At 34.4% G+C, this 23343-nt stretch overlaps 1 protein-coding gene across 1 annotated transcript in view; it reads left to right on the top strand.

Annotated features, from left to right (window-relative positions):
- Nucleotides 1-2924: 2924 nt before the first annotated feature.
- The window catches only part of zfh1 (Zn finger homeodomain 1), a 557667-nt gene continuing 537248 nt past the window's right edge, over nucleotides 2925-23343 (top strand). The window contains exon 1 of the mRNA XM_072533083.1: nucleotides 2925-3221. Within this exon, the coding sequence (XP_072389184.1) occupies nucleotides 2927-3221 (295 nt within the window). The 5' untranslated portion in view covers nucleotides 2925-2926. The remainder of the gene's footprint in view (nucleotides 3222-23343) is intronic.

Below are 23343 nucleotides of genomic sequence, written 5' to 3'. Positions count from 1 at the left end.
TATTAATTATTTCTCCATTTATCTTTATGCCTTCTGTGCTTTCCTCCAGCGCTGTCTTAAATATTTCTTCTGAGTATATATTAAAGATAATGGGAGACAAGATACAGCCCTGTCGTACACCTTTCTTGATCTCAATTTTATTGGTCAATGTAGATCCTACTTTCACTTTAGCTGTTTGGCCCCAATAGAGACTCGCTATTGTTCGAATGTCTCTGTAGTCGACTCCGATCTTATGTACTTATACTAATTATAAACTCAATTTTTAACTGAAAATTATATATAACTGTTTTTATAATACTTCACCCTATATACATCTATACCTCGAATCCCTTCCAAAATATTTCTCCTGATTCTGCATATTGTGAAAAGATTTTACTATATATGGAATATTTTTCTAGGTATCAGAATTCATAAAGGGATATATAGTATTACAAGATTTACTGGCTTCATTTTATATTGGTATTGTCAAAAGAAAATAAATATTTAATATAATTCTAATCTTCTTGATTTTTACGTGTTATTGAATATAGTTTAATGATATTCAAACTTTTTGCAACATGATTTTAATGAAAAACCCATACCTGATTCAACTTATCTTTTGCAATGTCTTCCATAACTTTATTGCTATTTTATAGCACAATTATATTTGTTAATCTTTTAGCAATACAATATACAGGTACACAGCACCAATTTAATGAAATTTGTATAATAACAGTTTTATAATTCCAAATAAAATTTTAAGCTTCACACTGTGTTGTTTAAGAAGCCATGTAAATTACCCAAACTACAACCAACAGCAAAACGAAACATGAAGATTGTATATTTGAAGGAGATAGTTTCGTATTAAAAACTACATTGATATCTTCTTTTAAATGTGCCTATCTTCTAAAGATGTTGGCGACCACATTGACCCATCTTATTCTATCCACAGCAGCTCCAAATAGATCAGTTGACGTTAGACCAGTCCACTTCCTAAGATTGGCCAGCCAGGATATACGTCTACGTCCAGGGCCTCTCTTACCCTTAATCTTGCCTTGTACAATCAACTGTAGAAGTCGGTATTTATCAAGAATAAATGAATAGACTCCAACAGATACGGCAGAAATGAAAAAATTTTTAGGAGTCATCCTCTGGATGGGACTCGATCGAAAAAAAAACCCTAAAAGATTATTGGAAACGATCTTTGCTCTACAAAAATAAAATTTCAAGTGTTATAAGCCGAAATCGCTTTGAGCTACTACTACAAATGTGGCATTTCTCCAATAATGAGGAAGGAGTGTCCTCCAGGAAGTAGGCTGTACAAATTTCAACTACTACTTGATATTCTAAATAAAAATTTCAAAATGTGCATGGAACCCGGTGAAAACGTATGTATTGACGAAAGCATGATTCCTTTTCGAGGACGAATATCATTTCATCAATATATAAAAGGGAAGAAACACAAATTTGGGTTTAAAGTTTTCAAGTTATGTCTAAAGGGTGGCTATACATACCATATGAAGATTTATTGTGGACTAGATAAAAGTATAGGTATACCCGTAGCCAATACAATAGTTCTTGAACTTATGGATGGACTTCTGGGAGATGGCCGTACACTGTTCGCTGATAATTGCTATAATAGCGTCGGATTAGCTAAAGAACTAATTGCAAATAGTACACATTTGGTCGGCATATTACGAAGTAACCGCAAGGAAAATCCAGTGGCAGTTGTCCAAAAAAAACTTAAAAGAGGTGAAATTTATGGAGAAGAGAAGGATGGTATAGTTGTAGCTAAGTGGAAGGACAAAAGAGACATTTTATTTATAAGTACTAAACACGGAGATGAAATAACGGAGGTTAGTGCAAGAGAAGGAGGTGTCCGAAATAAACCTACTGCTATTTGTTCTTATAATTCTGCCAAATCATTTATTGACGTGTCGGACCAGATGTCATCCTACTCTACTGCTTGAGGCCTTAACAGGTACTGCTGTAGTTAATGCCTGGATTTTACATAATTCAGTACGTGATAGCCGTATGTCAATTACAACATTTAGAGAAAATTTGTGTTTGAAGTTACTAGGTGTCGACAATATTTCTGCAACTACAGACAATAATAGACTAGAAAAATATGAACTGAAGGCGACAGAAAAACGGAAGCGGTGTAAAATATGTTACACTCGTTTAGCAGGACAACATAACAGAACATAGTATAGTTGTATCTAAGTGGAAGGACAAAAGAGACATTTTATTTATAAGTACTAAACACGGCCTCAGAGCAAACAAGTGATATATATCTGTCCAGCATGTCCGGACAAACCACCTATTTGTATAGACTGCTTTTTCAATTCTCATGTGTGTAAACCAAAATAATTGATATATCTAATATTTTTGTATTTACGAGTTTTTATTTGATGTCAATATCTACTGAAATGTTTTTTATAATCTTTTTTTTTTGTTTTTAGAATGTGTAAATTTGTTTTATTTTGAACTACTTTTAGCTAATTTGTAATTTTTACACAATAAACAAATTATCAGTACAAACATAGATACTTTACTTTAAAATTAATAATTTTTTACTGTAATAAAAACGTCCCAACAAAACTGTAAAAAAAAATTATTGACAAAACCAATTTATCTGCCAATTTGATATGATGTAATGTAGCGCTGCACCAATACATATCCCATAAGATACCTACGTTAACTGTGCAGAAATCGCATACACACGGCCTACAATACAGCTATGCCTCGTGAATAAAATCTATACACACGGCGCCCTGGACCCGACTACTGTGTATATATTTTATACACAAAGCGCTTAAAGTGTTAAAACGGAAACCTATGTATAAGATTTATAATTACAAATTCCAATATTATTTTATACATTATAACTTATAAATATCTACCGTATTTTAAATTATTCTTAAGTACTTTTTAATTTGCAGTTGATATGTCAAATGACCCAACAACAATGGTAACCGAAATCCCAGTGCCTGCAACAGTTTCTTCCTCAGATGATAACCACAACGAAATTCGACAAAAACTCAAAACGTCACACGAAAACAACCCCCCTACAAGACACCTTAGTGATTTGCTAACAAACGGAATACGTAGTAATAATAATGACTTGGAAGATTTTACATCTGGAATGTACTCTTCTAGTTCGGTAGTGGGCGATGATAGTGACGACGAGGATAGATTGGAAGTTGTCTTGAACGAGCCTGACTTTAATCTGGATGTTTCAGGTGAGTCTCTTATACATATAAAATTAATTGTAATAATTTATATTTACTCTAACTAAATTTATCGTTACTTCAATACAAAAGAGCCACAAACCAAACTCACAGTTTTTACAGGGGAACTACGCAAAGTTTTTGGTTCATTTCTCTTTTATTTTATATTATTTATATGCAAGTTAAATGTTGTTAGATAAATACAGACTCTCCTTCTAGCAAAATTTGTAAAATAATTGAACACATGATAGGAAAGAAAACTTATTCAAAAATGTTTGCTATACTTAATCAAAACAGCACAGTCACTTGTAGTCAACAAATTGTAACATCTTCAAGGTGAAAATTTTCATAAGAAAGCAACAAATAGACCTTCTTTAAATTTGCAGCTTCCTATCTAAATCTAAACTCTAGTGTATCTGATAGCAGAAAATCTGATCAAATTTCTCTAAATATGCCGTTTACATTACAAGAATTATCAGACACATTGTACGGATTCAAAAATTCAACTGCAGGTCCAGATAACATTCCCTTTATCTTTATTAAAAATCTTTCTAGGCCTAGTCTAGCTAAACTGCTTGTAATTTACAATTTAATATGGATCAAAAAATTATTTACAAATTTGTGGCAAAAATCCAAAAATGTTCCTGTTAAAAAACAAGGGAAACCTTCAACTGATCCAAATTCCTACAGACCAATTTCTCTCACATGTACAATGTGCAAACTTATGGAGAAAATAATCAATAAAAGACTCCTGTGGTACCTAGAAAAAATAATAAGTTTGGCACAATTAGGTCTTAAATCACATCGTCTTCTTCTTCTTATGGTGCCGTGCACCTATAGTGCGTTGGCGAATTATCTTAAGGTCAGACGTCTGTCTTTTGCGGCATGCAAAAGTTCGCCAGTGTTAGTTACGCCTGTCCAGTTCTTTATATTTCGCAGCCACGACATTTGTTTGCGACCTACTCCTCTCTTGCCCTCAATCTTTCCTTGGATAATTAGTTGAGGGATTGCGTATTTTTCCCCTCTCAGGATGTGGCCCAGGTATCCAATCTTTCGTGCCTTGATCAAGCTGAGCAATTCTCTCTCAGTATTTGCTCTTCTTAGGACTTCCTCGTTTCTCACCCTATCTGTCCATGGTATGCGGAACATTCTTCGCAAGGTCCACATTTCGAAGGCTTCCAACTTGTTAATGGAAGATATTTTCAACGTCCATGTCTCCATGCCGTATAACAATATGGACCATACATAGCACTTAATCATTCTGTAACGGAGATTGAAGGAAAGATTGCGGTTACAAAGTAGCGGTTTAAATTTAAGAAAAGCTTGTCTTGCTTGTTTGGTACGGCATTCTATTTCTTGTTGAGGATCCCATTGGTCATTCACCATCATTCCCAAGTATTTGAATGTTTTCACTTGCTCGATTGGAGCATTATCTACGTGCAGTTGTGCTCTGAAAAATGCGCCCTTTCTTATTGTCATGCATTTTGTTTTTCCAGCATTTATCTTCAGGCCATATGTTTTTCCTGTGGTGTTTATTTTATTTAGTATCAACTGCATTTCATGTTCGTTATCTGTGATTATTGCGGTGTCGTCAGCGTAACGAATGTTATTTATCGGGTACCCGTTGACCTTTATACACAATCAGTGCCTTCAAGTGCCTCTGCAAAAACATTCTCCACATAGAGGTTGAACAGCATAGGAGACAAAATACACTCCTGTCGCACCCCTCGTAAAATTTCGAATTCCTCTGTGTTTGTTGATTTGTTCAGCCTTACACGTGCCTTTTGATTCCAATAGAGATTCTGGATAACTCTTATATCTTTCTCATCAATATCAGCATTGTGTAGCATTTTTATTATTTCATCGTGTTTTACGGTGTCAAAAGCTTTTTCGTAGTCGAGGAATGTGATGACTATGACTATGACTAAATCACATTGTACAGCAGACAATTTAGCAGTCCTCCAAGCATCAGTCATCAACGCCTTCCAGCACAAACAATACCTACTAATTGTTTCTTTTGATACCGAAAAAGCATTCGATACTTTGTATAGGTCTCTTATAGCTAAACTCGAGGAGTACAGTATATCTGGAAATATATCTTCATTTATTATTCAAACTAATGGCGTTCCCAAAGTGTCGATATTGAGTCCTACACTCTTTATACTTGTTTTAAACGATATATGTAAAAAAATTGAGCTCTCAGTCGAGTTTGCACTCTACGCACATAATTTAATAATTTTCTGTCGAGGCAAAGACACTGTTGCCACTTGCAAACTGCTTCAGAATGCTACTGACCAATTGCTTGAATGGACTTCAGTAAGTGGATTTAACCTTTCTGTTAAGAAGACAAAAATTATTAAGTTTTCGCGCAGAACAGCCAGTACTATAAATCCTAAAATTACCATAAATGGTACTTGTCTACCAGCAGTAAAGAGTATACGGATTTTAGGACTCACATTCGACAGTAAACTTACCTGGAAATGACATTTAAAAGATCAAAACCAAGTGCATAACAAATCTTAACATATTAAAAACGCTGTCCAATCATCATTGGGGTGCAGACGAAGACTCCTTACTTCAGATTTACAAATATCTTATTCATTCTAAAATAGACTACTGCAGTTTCATTTATATGTCAGCTAGCCCATCAGATTTAAAGCTGCTTACTTCTGGACACAACATTGCACTTCAAATGTGCCTTGGAACCTTCAGATCGAGCACCGCAGAGAGTTTATACAGAGAAGTTAATGAACTTCTCCTCTGGCTATGTCACCGGCAACTACTTTTAAAATATTCGTCTCGAATCTCAGGTTATACCGAAAATCCAGCTTATAAATTACTAAGTAATGACCTTTTAAACTCTCTTTCTCCTATTAAACTTCAATATAGGGCACAGTATCTCTTACCACATTTGAATAACATCGATCTTTCCGCCACAACTTCAATATTAATATCACCTAAACCTTCTTGGAATACATTAAAAGCAGATTTTAATCTCCCATTAATTAATTATGATAAGCATTAGACAAATCCACAATTTCTAAGGCAAACCTTTGAAGAATTAATATTGCTTACAACAGATTTGACCAACTTGTATACACAGATGCTTCTAAGAGTCCTATAGTTGTTGGATGTGCTGTAACTTCAAACACAAATTTCATTATATCTTGTAATCCCCCGCTCTTCTGCTGCATACATACTGCTGAATTATGCTCTATTCTTCAAGATACAAACTTACTATCACCAGAATTTAAAAAAGTAGCAATATGTACATGAGGGGGAACCTTGTAACTGGCTCCCTACATAAGAGGGTTGGAAATCTTTTGATTCCAAGCCTTACTTTAAAGGACTTGTGAGTGGATGTATCTCCATAGGTTTGGTTCTTCAGTGACCGTTGAAGGATAAGGATTGTTAATGTGAGCAAATATAGCTCCAGAGAAATAAAAGCACTTTAAGTTTATCGACTTATAATTAACTATTTTTAGAGTAGAGAAGCCTCAACACGACCGTAGCTGACTATACAATGTCAAACAATTCTTTCTTTATAACACGTGAAAGAGAAAACCGTATGTATAAAAAACCGATTTCGGCGTAGAGAAATATTTTATACATGAATTGAGAGTGTTTTTAAAATGCACATGCCTCAAGGGCGATGTGTGAGAATGAACTGATAAAATACTACTTGGTGCGTAAAAGTGAACATTACCCCTCTTTTATTTAGGTGTGAAAACTATTTAAGAGGCTGTGGCGCCAATGAGGCAAACTTTCGATAGATATTCCCACTGAGAATATTCATAACGATGATCTGGATTCCGTCTCATGTAGAAATCCTTGGTAACGATCTAGCCGACCTCTTTGCAAAACAAACCGCATCTACTAATATGGAGACTTAAAACATACAACTACATACAGATTTACAGTCGTATCTTAAAAATATTATGCAAATGTCACACCGTTAAAAAGCTTGAGTTTCCTTCAATGCCACGAAAAAACAAAATCTTAATTGGCCGACTTAGAATCGGACATACAAGACTAACTCATAAACATTTAATGACTTCCCAAGATCCACTTACATGTACACACTGTCGTAATATTCAATTTGTTAAACATATTCTCGTAGACTGTCCCTATTTCAACAACAACACAAAAAAGAATCTTTTGAGTCGAAACCTACAAACTATTCTCAGCTCGCCAGATCAATTCCAAAACCTTATTAATTTCTTCTATGAAACCAGGCTTTACCAGAAAATTTAGAAGAAGAAACGTAGTTTGGAATTTGATAATTAATAATTGTAAAAAAAAATATTGTAAGAAAGGAAAATTTAAACTGTGTTTGATATTGTATTGAAATACAGCCCAAGTATTTTCCTGAAAGAGATTTTAGCAGATATGTCTCTCTTGTATAAAGAAATATTGTCGAGAAAAAAATATATGAGGGCAGGATTATGATAACTTCTTTCAGCTTATTATAGAAGGGAAAATAGAAGGCAGACGTGGACCGGGTAGACGACAAATGACCTGGCTGCGCAACATCAAAGATTGGTCAGGATTAGACTTTCAAAGTTTAATAAGTAAAGCCCAAAATAGGGAAGACTTTGCAGAGGTCATCGCCAACCTTCGCTAAGAAGACGGCACCTAAAGAAGCAGACGGATTATGATATGTTCTTCTTCTTCACGTGCCATCTTCGCGACGGAGGTTGGCAATCATCATGGCTATTCTGATCTTAGATGGTGCCGCTCTGAATAGTTCGATTGATGTGTATCCGTATCATTCCCTCACGTTACGCAAACATGAGATTCTTCTCCTTCCTATACTTCGCTTGCCCTGGATTTTTCTTTGTATAATTAATTGAAGTAGTTTGTATCTTTCATTACTCATAACATGACCCAGGTATTGCAGCTTTCGTGTCTTGATGATTTCCAATATTTCCATTCTTTTGTTGACTCTTCTCATGACTTCATTGTTTGTTACATGCTCGGTCCATGATATCTTCAGGATTCTTCTATACATTCACAGTTCAAATGCTGCCAACTTTTTAGTAGTAAACGCGTTAAGTATCTATGCTTTTATCCCGTAAAGCAGAGTCGGAAATATATAACACTTTGCCAGCCTAACTCTCAAGTCTAATTTCAGTTCTCTTGCACAAAGTACCTTTCTCATTTTATCGAAGTTTGTTCGTGCTTTCTCTATTCGAACTTTGATTTCTTTAAAGTAATCGTTTGTGTGATTAATTATTGTGTCAAGATAATTGTAGTTTTCAACTTGTTCTAAAGTTTTACCGTTAATTGTCAAACTTTCATAATTATTTTGGGTTTTTAATAGCCTCATAAATTTAGTTTTCTTGATGTTTATTGTTAATTTATATTCTTCTCCATACTAGACTATCTTGTTCTTTATCTTTTGGATATATTGGAGGTTGTCTGCTATTATGATAGTATCGTCCGCATATCTAATGTTGTTAATTGGTGTTCCATTGATATTTATTTCTGCTGTTTCTCCCTCAAGAGCACTTTTCATAATTTCTTCAGAGTATGCATCGAATAGTAGTGGTAACAATACACACTCCTGTCGCACTCCTCTTTTAATTTTGAACTCTTCTGATGTGCATTTATTAATGCGTATATATACCTGCTGTTTATAATATAGATTTGTTATAATTCGAAGGTTATTTTATTGTAATTGTTTTGCTTTGAGGACGTCCATTAGCTCTTTGTGGCGGACTTTTTCGAAAGCCTTGTTGTCATCGAAACAGACGTACATATCTTGGTTCACATCCAAGCCTCTCTGGATTAGTACGTTGAATGATAGAGCTTCACGGGTACCTACGCCTCTAGGGAATTAAAATTGGGTTTCTTCAATATCCATATCAAGTATTTGGTAAATGCGTTTATGGATGATCTTTACATTTTAAGTGTGTGATCACAACATTCTCTAGCATTTTTCATTTTTGGGAGACAAATAAATTTTGAGGTCAACCATTTATTGGATATGTCACCCGACTGATAAATTTCATTAAAGAGCTTTAAGAGGACATCCATGTTCTCATTTACTATTATTTTAAGGATATCAATAGGCAGTTGATCTGGAACCGGGCTTTTTCCGTTTCTGGGGTTCTTTAGTGCATACAATATTTTTTCCTTTGTAATTTCTATACTTAAGGAAAAGAACAGGTATCAGTGATGTCGTAGCACGTAGAGCCAAGCTGAAATTAGGCAGGTCACATAGCAAGACTGAAGGACACAAGATGGACCAGAAAACTAATTGACTGGCGCCCACAAGAAGACAAACGCAGCACAGGACGACCACCAACACGCTGTATGGACGACATTAGAGGAATATCCAAGAAATGGCAACAAGAAGCACAGAACCGTGAAGAGTGGCGAAAAATGGGAGAGACCTATGTCCAGCAGTGGACAGAAGAGGTTGCATGATGATGATGATGATGAACTTCTATACTTGTTTCTCTGTTATCGAAAGATATTTCTTGTAGGTTTTCTCTTCGAAGAGCTCTTCTATATATTCTTTCCATCGTTTTAGCCTTGCGTCAGTCGTTATCATAGTATTTACATTTTTGTCTAATGAAGATCTTCTATCTCTTTACATTTTTACTCATAGTAAGTTTGTTTTGCCTCTCTTATCAGTTTTCTGACTTTATTGTTAATGATTTTGTAATTGTGACTGTCCTTGTTCTTGGCTTGTCTTCTTTGGTCTATGCTGCCGAGTATTTCGTCGGTCATCCTGTTGTCTCTGTTTCTTATCGGCTCTTTTAATACCTCTTTGCATGAAACGAGGAGGCAGTTTTTTAATGTTTCCCATTGTTGGTTTATCTCGTAGGTGTTATTATCTAAGTAATCAAAGTTTTCGTATATTTTCTGTTGGAGTTTGTTTTTCATATCAGCTTCTTTCAGTTTTCTAACATCTGATTTTGGAGTTCTTTGGGGTTTTCTAATACGTTTAAGCTTAAGCGCGACATTAGCGATTAGTGGGTTATGGTCTGATGTGACATCTGCTCGTGGATATGTTTTAACTGATTTGATGGTGTTACGATATCTCTCCTTATGATATGTTACAAGGCTATAATAACCATCATTGTTATGATTTATAAAGAATTCCGAACATTTAACATAAATGAATAAATGCATTACGTAAAACAAAAACAATTAATCAGATCCATTCAATCTACTATTAAAATTAACTACTCTTAATAAAAAAAAATCTTTTTTTTTCAAAGACTTCTTCAAAAAGATTTCCATCATCGCCTATTGCCGAAAAGCGAGTGTCCATTTCAATTGTTGGAGCTGTTTTAATCACTGGCTTCTAGGTAAATTATGTGTATAAACAAAAAAACACGCTGAGCCCCGGTAAACGATGTAGTCGAATGAAATTGTTACACACGTAATTTAGCTGATGCTAATTGGACTTTACAATCTGCGTCACGAAGTGGAAACACGACGGATGGTTTCCGTTGGGCCTAAGCCACGTTTTTTACGTGACATTTTATTTAATATTGCGGAAAGGGGATATTTATAACAAAAAGGGTGGTTTTTAAAGCAAACATATTAAACAAAATTTCAATTTGGCATAAAATAAAATTGGTAGACGCATTTGTAATTATTTCTGTTTGTTTTATTTAATCATATCGCACCTCAGGCATCATTCACAAGTAACACTATACAGGGTGTTTTAAAAAGGTATGTGATAAATTAAATCACGCATTCCGGGGACAAAAATAAATTGATTGAATGCAACTTACCTTACTACAAAAGTGTACACAAAAAAAGTTACAGCCCTTTGAAGTTAAAAAATAAAATTTTTTTTTGCTTTATCTCCTAAACTACTTGACATTTTGTAATAAAAATTGAGACGCTACTTTCTTGTTCTGAAAGCATTTTTCATACAAAAGAAACAACAAAATCTAAGCGATAACATAATCCCACCATTAAAGGTGATTGACAGAAGTAGGAAGGGACTGCATGAAGTTAGCACAGATGTCATAGGATGTTCCTATATGATGGAATTATCTTTTCTATCAACATAGAACAGAATACTTAGTCTACCGGACAGAGAGAGAGAGACAGAAGGCAAATATTTATTCTACCAAAGAGAAAGAAAAAGAAAAGAAAGACAGAGGGCGCCAACTACTTTTTGAAGAAAAAGAAATTAAAATAAAATAATTATTTAGATATAAATTAATAAAGATGTGACGTTTATAACATTACAAGATTTTGTGTGCATGATTTTTTAGAGGTTCAGTGGTATTTTCGACTTTGATAACTGGAGTAAATACAGCAATGATTGATTTGCACAATATGTAAATGTACCGATTCCAGTGTGACTCGTAACGAAACAGTAATAATACCTCTCATTTTGGTAGTTCATATTATTATCTAATTATCAAAATTGCCGTGTCTTGTGTTTATTTACGTACAGCGGTCAATGCCAATAGCCTCTGAGTTCAGCTAAGTTTATTAATATTTAAAAATGAAGAATTTATATTGCAAAATTTTAGACAATTGTTAAGAGTAACATTATCATCATCATCATCATCATCATCATGGTGCTACAGCCCTTAGAGGGCCTCGACCTTCTCAAGCTTTCTACGACATTCTATTGTGTCCCTCGCTTGCATTTTCCAGTTGCCGACTCCGATCTTCTCGGCATCTTGTGTTACCCTGTCCATCCACCTCAGCTTTGATCTACCCCGTCTTCTCATTCCCACGGGTTGCGCTGTTAGAATCTTTTTTATCATGTTTGACTCAGGGGCCCGGGCTACATGTCCTGCCCACTGCAGGCGGTTTCGCTTAATTAAAGTGGTAATATCTTTACCACCAAACGTATGCTTGTAGATATTCTGCAGTTTAAAGTTTTATCTACGCCTCCATATTCCGTTTTTACAGACCGCTCCGAATATCTTGCGTAGCACCTTTCTTTCAAAAATAGATAGAGCGGATTCATCTGTTTTCGTTAGCGTCCATGCCTCTGATCCATATGTGAGAACGGGGACTATCAGTGTTCTATACAGCCCTATACGAGTTTTTTGAGACAGACGTTTGTTAGCTAAGTACTTTGATAGACCATGATAACACCTGTTTGCAATTATTATTCGCCTTTTTATTTCCTCAGATGTGTTATTATTGGGGTTAACCGATGTTCCCATTGATGATTAAATTTGTGTCAACATTTCCAGCTCTTGTGTTTGTGCTAGTCGCCATGAATTTGGTTTTATTTTGATTTATCTGTAACCCCATTCGTTCTGCTGCTGCTACTAGCTCGGTTAGGATTTCCGCAGTTCTCGCCCTAGTTCTTGTTATAATGTCCACATCGTCTGCATATGCTAGAATTTGGACTGAACTAGAACTAGAACTTTTTCTAAGGCGACATTAAAAAGCTGACACGCCAGCGCATCTCCCTGCCTTAACCCCCTATGTATTTGAAATGGGGTTGACGAGTCGTTTTGAATTTTTACTGCTGATAGCACCTTCACCATTGTCAGTTTTATCAAACATATGAGTTTTTTTGGAATTCCTAACTCATTCATAGCGTTGTAAATACTTGGTCTTAAGACACTGTCTTAAGAGTAACAATAAGAGTGTGAATTTGCAAGGGCAGCGAACTCATTATCAAGAACACATGGTACAAACTACCAGTCTGAAGAAAATACACCTGGAAAGCCCTTAAAGATGGGATCATCATTATAAACCAAAGATCGACTTCATATTCTTAAGAATATTTTCAGCGGGTGACTTATGGAAATGACGATTTTGTTTTCGGAGTATTGCTTCATGTGTGGCTTTTTAAGTATGCTTAGGAATATTCTTTGTAACTATTTTTTAGTAATACAGCAGGTTTTAGATGCGATTGCAAAATTATATCTTTTTAAAATTTTACTTCTTTAAAATTTGTTACAATTCAACAAAAAACAACCTTAATTAATTTTGCTTTGTATTTTATTATTTATTTAAAATTTAGTCATAAACTCTATACAGGGTGAGTCATGAGGAACTTTACATACTTCTACCATATGTAGAGCCCCTCAGGGAGCATATCATGTAGCCACTAAAAAATGTCAACTCCTCTTCTTTATTAATTAACAGGGTGATTTGTGTAATTGGCCATTTATTTCATTTTACTGTAGTGTTAATACGGCTCATTTGATTTTTTAAATTTTTGCATGATACAGTACACTACTATCAAGCATTCGACTGGTATTAGCTAAACTAAAAAATTCCAGGACTGGCTTTGGAAAAATTAATTTAGGGATTCGTATTAAATATTATACCCTGTATAATTTTTTTTTAAATGCAATAAGTGATTTTCAAACTACATAAATAGCCAATAAAAACGACATATGCGACAACGTTGTCGCACTTTTATTAAATTTTTAGTGAACGATCAATTTTTACCAAAAATAGAACAACCATAATGAAGTATCAAATTATAAGGTATTAATTTAAACAAATGTTATAAATTTCAAACATTTTAATTAAAATGAGTTCCTACAACATAATCTAATACGTAGAAAATTAACATCTTCACTGTCACTTTGAATTATCTCTACGATAGAATCAATTGTTTTTCAATTTTAAATTTTTACTCATAGATCGTATTGGGGCATTATTTTCGATAAATAATAAATTAAATTGATTAAAAAGTCAAACCTCTTGTATGTGTTAGTTTTTGTTGATTGTAAATGATTAAAATTTTATGTCAAATAATAATACATTGCATCAACTGTACTAAATAAAAATAAATCTAAAAAAGTTTAAAATGAAGGTTGGCGTTGACCGTTTGACGTTTCTTGATATTTTATACCCATTGTCATTATTGTCATTATCAATTGTTATTTATTTCTTCTGTCATATCTACGTTAAGTACATTGTGTTAGTTTTGGTAGAGCTTTTGTTACTTTCGTTCAAAATGCCACATCAGTTTTCGACCACAGAATATGCAGACATAATATTTGTTTATGGATTCTGTAATGGGAATGGTAGGGCTGCTAGTAGAGAATATCGCAGGAGATTTCCTAATCGTCGAACTCCCAGTCATCCAACATTTGGGTCAGTTTTTAATTATTTGCGAGAAAATGGCACTTTTCCTAGTGGAACAACAGAGCGACATGTAGATGAAGCGCAGGAAGATGACATTATGGACGCCGTTACTATGAACCCTACAATAAGCACTAGACAAGTAAGTCGAGAACTCAATGTTACTCAATCAAAAGTAAGTAGAGTCTTACAAAAAAATAATCTATACCCATATCACATTCAAATGGTTCAGCGACTACATGCTGGAGATGAGATCGATAGGTTGGAATTTTGTAGATGGATTAACAATAATCGACCAACGCTATACAGGACACTATTAACAGATGAAGAACAATTTACCAGAGACGGGATAAATAATTCACGAAATTCACATGTGGGCAGAAGAAAATCCCCATGCTATTCGAGAACGTCGTTCTCAGTTAAGGTTTTCGGTTAACGTGTGGATTGGTGTCATAAATAACCAATTAGTAGGTCCTCACTTTTTTGATGGTCCTTTAACAGGGCAGGTCTATTTGAACTTTCTACAAAATATTTTGCCGAATTTGCTTGCCAACGCGAACGTTGCTATCCGAGGGATGTATTTTCAGCATGATGGGGCACCCCCACACTTTTTACTGGCAGTGAGACATCTCAATAATGTTTATGGCAACAGGTGGATAGGACATGCAGGTCCTATTTCGTGGCCTTCAAGATCCCCTGATTTCAATCTCGTTGATTACCATATTTGGGGACGATTGAAGCAACTAGCTTACGCAGTGAATATTAATAATCGACAACAATTAATTGATATAATTATACATTGTTGTAATACTATTAGAAACGATCCCCAGAGTATCCGTAATTCAATACGTCAATTAACAATTCGGCAACAAAAATGTATACAGGCTGCAGGGTTCCATTTCGAAAATCTATTTTGAATTATTTTTATTTTGTTACCATTATTGTATCTTTTCCAGTTCTAATTTATGGGTTTATCATAACTATGTACATATTTTTAGTTTTTTTTTAAATTGTTCTTCGTTATTGTTAGTAGTTACTGTTTTTTGTTGTGCAGTGACTCAGTTTATCATTTCAATTAAAATGTTTGAAATTTATAACATTTGTTTAAATTAATTTCCTTATAATTTGACACTTCATTATGGTTGTTCTATTTTTGGTAAGAGTTGATCGTTCACTAAAAATTTAATAAAAGTGCGACAACATTGTCGCATATGTCGTTTTCATTGGCTATTTATGTAGTTTGAAAATCACTTATTGCATTTAAAAAAATATATATATACAGGGTGTAATATTTAATACGAATCCCTAAATTAATTTTTCCAAAGCCAGTCCTGGATTTTTTTTGTTTAGCTAATACCAGTCGAATGCTTGATAGTAGTGTACTGTATCATGCAAAAATTAAAAAAATCAAATGAGCCGTATAAACACTACAGTAAAATGAAATAAATAGTCAATTACACAAATCACCCTGTTAATTAATAAAGAAGAGGAGTTGACATTTTTTAGTGGCCACATGATATGCTCCCTGAGGGACTCTACATATGGTAGAAGTATGTAAAGTTCCTCATGACTCACCCTGTATATCTAGACAGGCCAGGAAATAAACGCAGCAAGCGTAAAAGTGCATTACAAAGCATGAAATTAAAAAATCAAGTCAGTGCCGCATTTTATTAGGATTTGCACCAACCTAATTGAAGTTTACAAATTTACAAAACAGTTTTGGCAATCGGACCGATACACATCTCTGCAGCCCTTCTTGTGTTCGCTTCACTCCTGCTTTTTGTAACGAGTTATATTTCCCGTCTTCTTTAACTTTATGTCGGCTTCTAACAGTTTACTTAGTAACCGAAAGCCATATCCATTCATCCCACAAATAAACTTTTTCATGCAAGAAGGATGCAGTAGTTTTAAGCTTTGAAACTCTTCAAGTGTTAACAGCTAGTTTATGTTTTTCTAAGAAAAATGACGATTAGGTAATTGGAAAAGAATGTTTCCTATGTTTTTATGGAAAGCCTCGGTAAATAAATGCTGGTAGGATTTTTCAGCTGCCAACAATGTTTTTATTCCGTGAATATGAACAAAGCTCACTCACCAAATGATTTATATTTAGAAAATACCATAATATTATTATACTAAATAACATTAAATTTTATATTTTAGGAAAAATATATATTAATATTGATAATAAAAATAGACAAACAAAGATAATGTAGAAATTAACATACATTAATAGATAACAATCCTACTGAAAGCATAACCAAGATATCAGGAACTTAACTTGGATTTCGCCTCCAAATGGTCTTGCGTCTCATGAAGCGTTAGTCGCACGCCTATTTCCAAGCCCAGTGATTGTTCAGTCCCGCTTTTAGCCCCCTATAAGCAAATTGTAATTGTTACACACTATGTTATTATTATTCCTCCTCCTCAGTCCTAATCCCTTCTGGGATGTGGTGACACCATCAGGCCTTTACAGTTTTTTCACGATTTCCCTTCATCCTTCCCTGTCCTGGGCTAGTTGTTCGGCTTCATGTAACCCTTGGTTAATCAATATTCTTGTTTGGTCTACCCAACGGCTTGGAGATCTTCCCCTAGGCCTCTTTCCTTCAACTCCACCCTCGACTATCAGTTTTTCCATCGTACCTGTTCTTCTAGCAATGTGTCCAAAATACTGCAAATATCTCTGTTGTTGGTTTTTTTGATATTGATACTTATGCCATAATTGTTGCAGGCAATATTTACATTTATAAGTAATCGTTGTAATTCTTCTACTGTTCTTGCAACTAGTACAGTGTCGTCTGCGTATCGAATATTATTTACAATCTCTCCATTGATTACGATTCCTTCGTTTGCTTGCAAAAGGGTTTCCTGGCAGATGCTTTCACTTCTTCTTCTTAACGTGCCCTATCAAGTCCCCTTGACGTTGGCGATTAACATGGCGAAACTGTCTCTGTCTTGAGCTATTCTAAAGAGTTGCTCAGCTTTCCTCATTCCTGTCCACTCCCTGATATTCTTCAACCAAGAGGCCTGCTTTCTACCAATTCCTCGGCGTCCTTCGATTTTACCCATCATAATAAGTTGAACAATATTATATCGGTCTCCCCTTACTACGTGTCCAAAATAGGCCATCTTTCCACATTTGATGTAATCAAGCAGCTCGCGAGCAGCATTTTCTCTCTCAAGAACTGCCACATTTGTCAGCATAGCCGTCCATGGAATTTTTAGTATACGTCTGTGCAGCCACATTTCAAAGGCCTCCAGAAGATTAATGGTGGATATTTTTAATGTCCATGCTTCGACACCGTATAAGAGGACTGACCAAATGTAGCATTTAACCATGCGCTTTCGAAGTTGAAGTTGCAAGTTATCATTACAGAAGAATGACTTCATTTTTAAAAATGTCGTGCGGGCTATCTCGATTCTACGTTTTATCTCTTGATCTGGATCTAGTTGTTCAGTGATATGGCAACCAAGATAATTAAAACTGGACACTCTTTGAATTATATGACCATCAACATATAATCGTGCATCTTGATGTGCTAAACGGCTAAACACCATGTGTTTTGTTTTTGAACACTTTATGTTTAGGCCAAACTCTCTTCCCACTGTATCAATGGCATTTAAAAGGCATTGTAATCCATTCATGTCATCACTTACAATAACTGTATCGTCTGCATATCTGATTGTATTTATCAGAATTCCATTAACTTTCACGCCCCATTCCAAATTATGCAGCGCTTCTTTAAATATTCTATCTGAATATAAATTAAATAACAGTGGGGATAATATACAACCCTGTCTGACACCTCTTTGTATTTTACATATTTCTGTTGATTTTCCGTTTATGCTAGCTGTCGCTGTTTGACGAAAGTATAACTTTTCTATGAATCGTATGTCTTGACTATCAACTCCTTTATCTTTTAATATTGTAATTAATTTGTGATGCTGTACTCGATCAAAGGCCTTTTCATAGTCAATAAATACAGCAAAGACGTCTTTCCTTTGACCTCGACATTTCTGCAGTAATACATTTAGTGCAAATAGGGCGTCCCGAGTTCCCAGTCCATTTCTGAAGCCAAATTGTGTTTCATCCTGGTCTTCTTCACATTTATCTCTGATTCTACTGTGGATGATGCGTAGAAATATTTTCAAAAGTGTGGCTCATAAGGCTTATTATTCTATAATCGCTACAGTTTTTCGGACGTTGTTTTTTTGGTAGTGTTATGAATTCGGACTTTAACCAATCTTCAGGGATATCACCAGTCGAATAAACATCATTGAAAAGCTTGACCAGTATTCCAATGTTTTCCTCATTTATAAGCTTTAACATCTCTGTCTCTGCTTTCACTATAAACATTAAATAGCAGCGGTGACAAAATGCATCCCTGTCGTACTTCTCTACGTATTTCTATTGCTTGTGATATCTCATTTTCTATTTTGATGTTTGTTTTCTGATTCCAATATAGATTGAGAATTATTCGCAGATCTTTATTATCTATGTCCTTTCTTTCAAGAATATCTCTTAGCTTATCATGGTGTATTCTGTCAAACGCTTTTCCAAAATCGATAAAACATGCTTGTACTTCCTGATTAACGTCTAGGCATCTTTGTGTAAGAACATTCAAACCGAAGAGAGCTTCTCGAGTACCTAGTCCCTTTCTGAACCCCATCTGTGTATCACTAATATCTGAATCCAACTTTTGATAAACTCGGTTGTGAATGACTTTTAGAAATATCTTTAGTAGATGGCTCATTAAAGGTTGCTTCTATAAAGCTGTCTTTATAGAAGCTTTATCTGGTCTGTTCTTCTCTACGGAGTCGAAACATGGACTTTAAAAATAAAGAGCCTGAATAGAATCGAGGCATTTGAAATGTGGGTGTACCGTAGAATTTTAAAAATTCCTTGGACAGCACGAAAAACAAATGAAGAAGTACTAGCGAGACTCAATTTAGAAAAAGAACTATTGAGAACAGTCAAAAGAAGAAAAACCAGTTATTTAGGGCATTTGTTGCGCAACGAGAAATACTACATCCCTCAGTTGATAATAAAAGGCAAAATAGAAGGAAAGCGAGGAATTGGAAGAAAAAAATTGTCCTGGTTACGTAATATCAGAAACTGGACAGGACTTGGATTTGAGGAACTCTTAAGAACAGCTGGAGATAGACAAACGTTTGCCACCATAACCGCTAACCTCCATTGATGGAGACGGCACTTGAAGAAGAAGAATAAAGCTGTCTATTTCGATCGTGTCGAACGCTATATGAAAATCTATGAAAGCAAGGACAAGAGGTTTGTTATATTCTATAGATTTTTCAATGAGTGTCTTTACTGTATGGAGGTGAGCATTGGTACCATAATTTGATCGGAATCCTGTCTCCTGGCTCTCTCGGTTGGTAGAAATTTAATTTTTTTTTTCAATCTTGATGTCACTAATCTAGTGAACAGCTTGTATATGTGGTTTAACAAGCTGTTTATTTTATTTATTCATCGATTCCTGCCTAATTACATTTTTTGAAATAATATAAAGGTCTTCCGGAATTAATAAATAATTTACAAAATTATCGGAATCAAATGCTTCCTTGGCTAGTAGGTCTACTTTGTCATTATGGATGATTCCACAATGAGCTTTAACTCAAACAAACTTGACTATTTTTCCTTCCTCGTAGAGGTATTTAAAATTGGTTAATATATTTTCTAAGATATAATTAATATTAATATTAGTAGATATATTTGTAAAAGACTTATACAATCTGATATTTTAAAAATGTTAGCGAGTTGTTCAACTGAATAACTTAAAAATTCACTTAGAAGCTTTTAGCCTCGAAATAGTTTTGTGTAGAGTCACAAAATGCACAAGACGCTTAATCGTCTTTTTTAGATGCATCTGTAAATATGAAATGATAATTTTTAAAATCATTTACTATTTCTAAATTAAACATCACATTTATCAACGACTTATAATAATTAGAATAATCTCTTAGAAAGCGTAATCCTATCTCAGGCACATCAGTTAAGTTTGTTTGGAATATCGGTAACATTTTTAGATAAACTTTTCGACAAAAATTTATTACATAGATATTTTCTTCTTAACTGTAGAAGTATTTCGCAACATTCTACACGAAGATTTGACAAGTAATAATCTTAGACATTTATTCATTTAATTATCTAACTTTTTTAGTTACTGGAGGCTGATTGAGAGTATAGAAAGTACCTGTAATCCAGAATTGATCTAATAAATGACCTGTATAATAACATGGACATTTCTGGATCGGCTCCCCAGCTGTAAGAACTTACAATTTTTAATATATTTAATCCTTTCTCGGCATTTTTTAATATTCATTCAATGTGCTCTTTCCGGACTAATTTTTGATCAATTGTTACTTTTATGTATGTTACGTGAGAAATGACGGAAAAAACTATGCTCTTGTAATACAATCTGATTGGGAACTGTGCGTTTTCGGGTGAATATACAAGATTTCGATTTCGTTAATGAAATTTTTAAACTTTTCTCGTGACACAATTGGTTAAATCGAAGAAAAAGTTGGTTTAAACAACTGTAACCTGATTCAAGATCACAATTGTCAATGTAAATGCATACAGTGTGTAAAAGCCAAATGGAATAAATTCCTTATTTAGGTTACTGTACATATTTGTAAAAAATCCCGAAACACGTCAAATTTAAATTATAAATTGACATTCTTTAACGTGAAAATGCAACCCCTACCTTCAACCCCCCTAGAATGACAGGTATAACCCCCAATTTTTAAAATAGGAAGTATAGGCTTGTGATAAATCGTTTGAAAGGTCTTTTCATTCTCCATTCAAAAATGTTGTCGCTTTCAAGTTTATTAAGATTAATTAAGATAAAATAAATTAAAATCATGTGGTTACCGAAATTCGCTAACATATACTCAAAACTTATTTCCCGTTTAGGTCTTGATAATGAGAAAGTGAACAAAAACCATAACAATGTGGTTTTTAGATGGTTACCATTAACAAACTTTAAAAAATTTCCGTGGCAACGTTATTTTAACAAGCATTAGTAATTTGTTTTATTTAAGTTGTCAGTATTTTAATTTAAGTAAAAAGTTCGTTCAATTCAATTCTGAAAAATGGTTAGATTAACGGAAATGCATAAAATAACAGTTTTATAAATGATTGGTTACGGAGATAACACCCGAACACAACAGGAAGTAACTCGCCTATTTCATGAGAAATTTCCTAATTTACCGCCTATATCCCAAGGAACAATAAGTAAAATAGAGAAGCAGTTTCGCGAGTTTGGTCATGTAAGGCAGATAAAAAAAGCAGCTGCCAATGCACTGAGTGATGAACTCAAATTAGATGTGTTGTTTGAGTTTCAGGAAAATCCACATACATCGAGTAGACAGGCATCCACTACATTCAATGCTAGCCATACATCGATAGTAAACATATTAAAAGAAAATAAATTGCATCCCTATAAGATGATACCTACTCGGGAGCTCATGGAAGACGATTTTGATAGGAGAACTTTTTTTTGTGAGCAAATGATGGACATGTTGGATAACAATATTATCCAATTAGAAGACGTTATGATTTCTGATGAGTGTACTTTTTCACTTAACGGTCATGCTAATCGGCAAAATTGCCGCTACTGGGCCACGCAAAATCCTCACTGGATGAGAGAAGAACACACTCAATACCCTCAAAAGGTTCATGTTTGGACAGGGATTGTAGGAAACAATATCATTGGTCCCTTTTTCATTGAGGGCAACTTGAATGGCAACAATTATTTGGCACTACTTCAAAATGATTCCAACAACGTCATTCCAACGTTGGCAAATTTATATCCTGATCCAGGAAACCCTCAAGTTCCAGCGAATACGATATGGTTTCAGCAGGATGGAGCACCACCACAGTACCAACTTAATGTCCGGCAGAACCTCGATACAATATTTCCCAATCGGTGGATAGGGAGGCGAGGATCGATTGAATGGCCAGCGCGATCACCTGATCTTACATTATTAGATTTCTTTTTATAGGGATATATGAAGAGCTATGTGTACAAAACTAAACCTTCTGATTTAAATGACTTAAAAGAACGAATAACGCTTGCGATTAGGTCGATCACGCCTGTCATGTTAAATAATGTTAGAAGACAGTTTTATTTGAGATTAGTATGTTGCCAGGACGTTCGCGGTGAACATTTTGAACATCTACTTTATTAACATTCATAGTTCTTTTTCGCACATGATTTTAATTTATTTTATCTTAATTAATCTTAATAAACTCGAAAGCGACAACATTTTTGAATGGAGAATGAAAAGACCTTTCAAACGATATATCACAAGCCTATACTTCCTATTTTAAAAATTGGGGGTTGTACCTGTCATTCTAAGGTGGTTGAAGGTAGGGGTTGCATTTTCACGATAAAGAATGTCAAGTTATAATTTAAATTTGACGTGTTTCGGGATTTTTTATAAATATGTACAGTAACCTAAATAATGAATTTATTCCATTTGGCTTTTACACACTGTATATCGTTAGCATATTTCAGTATCTTAATGTCCCTGAATTCGTCTGTTAGCTTTTATAGGTCAAAGATATAGATTGTATACAATATGGGACTTAAAACGCTATGCGATTACGATATAATTTTATTATTTTTCCAGAAAATTCACAACTGAATCCAATTCGCACCATTTGTTGATGTAGAATTCTTAGATTTACTTTATCGTAGGCTCCCTTAATATCCATAAATAGCGTTGTGACAGAACGATTTAATGAGAATGAAATATTAATTTTAATGACTAGATGAGTAATATTTTCTATTGTGGAATGAGCTTTTCTATAGCTAAACTGATATTTTGGTAAATTGAGGTTGAATTCTAACCAATATTTCCATCTTGTTTTCAGCATTCGCTCAAATGTTTTTAGTACACCGGATGCTAGTGCTAGGTTTGGATCTTTTTGCGATTTCAACATTAGAATCATAATGTATTATTTAATATTTCTAACAAAGTAATTTTGCAGGACAATGGAAGGTTGTATACCATTATATAATGAATATTATCAATACCAGGAGCTGTATTTTTGTGGTATTTAATA

This window comes from Diabrotica undecimpunctata, chromosome 5 (assembly GCF_040954645.1).
Source record: "Diabrotica undecimpunctata isolate CICGRU chromosome 5, icDiaUnde3, whole genome shotgun sequence".
In the NCBI taxonomy this organism is placed as follows: domain Eukaryota; kingdom Metazoa; phylum Arthropoda; class Insecta; order Coleoptera; family Chrysomelidae; genus Diabrotica; species Diabrotica undecimpunctata.
Note: the sequence above shows the minus strand (reverse complement) of the source record. Positions and strands in the feature narration are given on the sequence as shown.